General features: G+C 36.2%; 1 protein-coding gene across 1 annotated transcript; it reads right to left on the reverse strand.

Annotated features, from left to right (window-relative positions):
• Positions 1–1,656: 1,656 nt before the first annotated feature.
• LOC104435591 (protein CRABS CLAW) lies at positions 1,657–3,540 on the reverse strand. The gene is made up of 7 exons (XM_039307185.1): positions 3,457–3,540; positions 3,058–3,186; positions 2,666–2,768; positions 2,526–2,574; positions 2,327–2,402; positions 2,138–2,194; positions 1,657–1,701 (listed from the first exon to the last, which is right to left on the reverse strand). The coding sequence occupies exons 1-7, from the start codon at positions 3,538–3,540 to the stop codon at positions 1,657–1,659; spliced, it is 543 nt and encodes a 180-aa protein (XP_039163119.1).
• Positions 3,541–5,165: the final 1,625 nt, after the last annotated feature.

Raw genomic sequence — 5,165 nt, forward strand, 5'->3', positions numbered from 1 at the left:
ATGTCGATATTGTTTTTTCCCACTTATCGATATAGATATTCAATAAGTTAGGCCCAATTAGTGTTTCACTCCTCACATTCTCGCACCTCGGTATTGATTTTTTTCCCACTCATCGACCGATTCTAAATTCCGTTCCAAAAAAAAAAAAAAAAAAAGACTTTTTTTTTATGCTGGCGAATTTTGAAAAGAGTTGGTAAGGATAAAAATCGTCGGTTAAAAAGAAATTATCAGTAATTTACTCGTAACTTACCAACCTATGCATAAAATTAGTTGCCAGCTATTTTTGTTGGTTGGCAAATTACCAACTTTTTTTACTAATTTAACAACTTATTGGTATAACTTATCGACGTGTCGAATTTATCAACTCGTATTAATTTGAGCTGCTAACTTTTTTCCAGTTAAGTCACCAACTCCTACTTGAGTCACTTGCCAATGTTTATTTGATTGTTTGGAAATTACCAATACTTCTACCAAGTATCTAGCTTTTTTGTACATAAAGTGTTAAAATATTACAATTTTCAACTTGAGTGATCATGCAAATAAAATTATTTATGTGAAAAGATACATGTCATTGGATATGTTTGAAATATGAATCACTATTTTATCTTTCAAAACCTTAACTTACACACGGCATGTCATCCAAATACCCTAAACTGACTTGAGATCTTCTAGCAATTAAATACATATGGATGACCGACAATATGAATTTTCTGAAATTTATTGTGGAAAATAAGATCTTCAATGTACACAAAGTAAGTTCATGTCCTCGCTTTTCAGTTTGATACACATCTATATCTAATCTTGCAAAGGTTTTTTCAAACCTTTGATAACGTACATAGCTATACATCGTTCCAGTATTCTTACAAGTTTCAATTGGTGCATTCATTGCAAATGGGAAGAAACTGGTATTCTTACAAGTATCAAAATACTAAGTAATGATTTTCATTTCCCAACACTTCGCCAAGAACTTGGAAACTTGTCGGACTATTTATGCATAAGTAATCAGTAGAAAGTTCTTTTCTTGACCTTTTATAAGATTATCATCCAAGTATTTTTTAATCAGTAGCTAAACATCGTTCCTATTCAGCTGAAGTCTCTCTATGAATTGCGAATATAGTGATTCCACATTAAAATATAAATTGGATCCCAAGTCTTATTAAAAAAGAGAACTTTCTTAGCTAGGTTAATTGATTGTCATTCAAAATGATTTTTCACTCGGTTACCCTTGAGTTGATGGCGCGTGTGAAATTAAGTTGAGCTACCTAATAATCTAAGATAGTATATTGATTGATAAAACATAAAGTTACACATACATAGAAAACACTTATACACCTCACATGGTCATCAATCTTAATTAACATGACAACATTAGATAGCTCTAAATCGCTCAATCTAGTAGCTTGTTATTTAGCGAAATAAAAAGGACACAGAAGGAGAAAGGAAAGTAAAACGGCTCTGCTTATGTGGATACACAGCATCAGCAGGACGGAACATCCGATATGCCCTTGTGCTCTCTGCATGTCCTCTATCATGCCGTTTGTGACTGCAATTCTCTTCATTCCTGTAACCGAGAGAATGACTTTTTATCGCTAACCAACTAATCTAGAGAGCTTATTGACATTCACATCATATTTTCCTCTTTGTATCTAGTTTAAATTACTTCTCTAGACTTATTGGGGTCATTCCACAGTCATTGGAGGACTATGTTTATCCAAGCATTAGAATTATAGCACTCATAGAGACTCAATCACTATAGTTAATTTATTCTACAATGTGTAAGTGCAATCGTTAGTTTTGTGGAATATCTTTTTTACTACGAAGTTAAATATATAAGTCTCAAGTTCTGAATGATTTTATATCATGTCATAAGAGTTAATTTAGATATCAGTCTCTCGATAAATTGTAGCCTACAACTTCCTGCAAGATCACTATACAGTTTTTCTTTGGTAATTAAAATCACTTGGGCTAAGAACCGATTCCCACATTTTCCTCAGCTTGTAGCCGATTAAACTATTAATGACCTTGGATATCTATTAGGCACCATCATCGAGCAAATGAAATTCTTTAATAATTTTTTTTGTAATATACACGTCCTTTTAATTGGACCAAGCAGAAATAGGAAGGGATGATTACTTACATGGCTACTGCTGCCAGGAGCCGATCCCGAAGGCGAATGTGGAATGTACCTCGCCCACTATGGAGAAAGAAACGGCAGATCAAAGATAGAAAATCCCACAGTAATAAATTTGTTTTTCCTTGAAAGGAATAAGTCTCACTAAAAGTTAGGGCAAGGGAACGTGCGGATGGGTCTCGAAAAGGTGCTTACGTTTTTGGCTGCTGCACTGAATGCTTCTCTGTGTGGTATCTCAGGATTCGCCGCTTTGATGCGCTGTATCTCCTCTCTATTGTTCATATATTTTACATGCAGGTATTTATTGGTTAGTTCTTCACTAGTTTCTTTTTCTTTCCATATGTCTATGAGCGGAAGAGAAAATGAAAGAGAGTAAAAAATTATCTGTGCTTACTTCATGAACCGGTTGTAAGCAGATGGAAGCCTGTGCTTCTTCTCCGGAGCTGAAAAAAGGTTAACGATCCATACAGGACTCAATGGGCTAAGAAAAAAATGAAAGAAAGAAACGAAGTTAAATGATGAGTCTATTGATACGTTTCACAACAAAGGGGGCAGCTTTGGGTGATAATGGCTGATCGCCCGAAGTTGAGGACGAGGAGGATGATGACTGGCCTCTCCTAAAATCACTGGAAAACCCCTGCTTCCCCAACAATACAAACACTTAGCCGGTATAACATAGCATAAAAAGCCTCGAATAAGTTTTAAAACGATTAGTATGAAACTTGACATGGCAAAAGATCGATTTGAGTAGCCGGTGCTAGAAAGAGTAACATATATGTAGTATTGATGCATCATTTATGGAATTAGAGTTACTATACGAAATTACAGACATGTCATGAAGATATAGTTAGGACTGCTTATAAAAGGCATTCCTTGTGCTCGGGAGATGCGTAGAAAGAAGTAGATAGAGAGGAGAAGAAATGGACCTGAAGGCTCAAGGGATGATCAAGACACTGGCCTTGAAGGGGAGTCCTGGTGCTCAGGAACGAGAGATTGCTGCAATGCCCACATTTCACCGTCACTGTGTCCAGCATCCTCTTGCATGGAATCCCCACCTTCAAGATTGATGAAGAAGAGGAAGAAGAAGAATAAACCCTTCCATTATTACAAGACATAACGCTCTCTAGACATGATTTCATTAACTCATCTTGTGGACTTTATAAATTGATCCCAAAAAAAGGAAAAAAAGACACGAGTGCAACAATATTCGTTCTTGGCGTAGAGAGGAAGCTCAAAGCTTGTCTCTCTCTATTCATAAAGCTATAAATTCATGAAGTTGGCGATGAGAGTAAGATTGGAAAGTGATTAACTGAGGTAAGACATACAGCAAGAACGGTGTTGCAGAAGTTGCACCGGACATAGCACAGATGCTCGGACGGGGGGACTTCCATGCTCGCCTTGTCTTCCATATGATTCACGACTCCTTCAACCCAACCAGAGGAAAAGGTATATATCTAAGAAGAGAGAGAGAGAGAGAGAACTAGGGGTTGAGGGGCTATGTAACGATATTAAAGAAGAGAGAAGAGAGCGAGTGACTGAAGCAGAAGGGGATGGGAGAAGCGTCAAAAGGAAAATCTAGGGTTTGTGAACACCGGGTCATAACGTTGTACCTGCACTGCGATTTGCAGATACGGAAGTTTGCACGGGGACTTGGTTTTTGGTCTTTTGCACTTATGACTCTCTCCTGCTACTCTTGGGGGTACTTCTGCTTTACTAAATACTCACTCCTCCAAACTTAGTATCCCTCGTTAGTCTCACGATGTTCTCCTGCCACACATGCACACGCAGATGCACAATCATAATAGCTCCGTAATATAATGTCAATTCAAACTTTACCCGCCATTAATCTGATTCGATTTTACTTACGATTATTACTGGGATGGATTTCTCTGGGTGACAATTTGGGGACTGATAGGTCAGGTAGATTTCATCATTACTCATTGGTTAAATTAGCTTGAGTTCCATCTGATATAGATATGAAGTAGAATGAGAACTATTTTATGCATTAGAGATGGATATCATTATTCCTCTCGTTATGAATAAGGTCCACATCGCATATGAGAGGATGAGAATTTATATCGAATGTACCTTATGATGTCTTATGTGTATTTATCAATTGGTAGACTCGTGAGATATTAGGAAATGTGACTTAATTCTTCTCTGAGTTTATGTGTAATATTACAAAAATAAGAATGGATCTTCAACTTATATATCTTACTACTTCATTTTTTAAATGTAGGAGATAATAATTTTTCAATTACATTGTTTAAAGTAATAAAAAATGATTTGCATATTATTCTTATTTGCCACTAATTATACTGTTTAATTTATCCAAGATGGAGATTCTTGAAGCCGCCACGTAGCAAAATAATATGCTGTCTATTGTATATTTTCCATTACTGATACTTTCATATCCAATATAGTTACTCATCCAATATTGTGCTCGTATGGTAGATCATGCAACCATTCTCTATTACACGCAGATAACTTCTCTCTCATACACAAATGGAAGTGTAGGAGAGTATTCCATGGTCAATTTATCATCATCATAGAACATGCTCACATAAAGGAGAAACATATTGAATTATTTCCTATTTTCATTCAAGACATTTCAAATTACTCTCATTGGAATATTTATCAAACATGGACTTATTATAGGTTGATGGAGTAGGTTGCTACATAGATATATCTCGCACGTTGTCGAGTCACTTTTCGAAATGACATGCAATGCCTACGTTTATTAGCATAATATTGTCATGTCAAAAACCGCGTAGTGAAGGATAATGGTAGCAAGAGGATTAATCAACGGGATGAGCGAATTTGATGATATCCCAACTATCGTCCAAGGCTGTATAAGATTGCGATTGAATGGCTTTTTGACACGAAGGAAAGATGTCATTTCTGTCGATGCTTTCAAACATGGATGTATCTCCACTAATCTATGATCAAATTATAGTTATGGCCAAAATGACCACAGAAAAGCATATATTTTGCAAGCTAAGTTGAATTGCATGAAAATGCTGCAGCGGCTAAA

This window comes from Eucalyptus grandis, chromosome 2, assembly GCF_016545825.1.
Source record: "Eucalyptus grandis isolate ANBG69807.140 chromosome 2, ASM1654582v1, whole genome shotgun sequence".
In the NCBI taxonomy this organism is placed as follows: domain Eukaryota; kingdom Viridiplantae; phylum Streptophyta; class Magnoliopsida; order Myrtales; family Myrtaceae; genus Eucalyptus; species Eucalyptus grandis.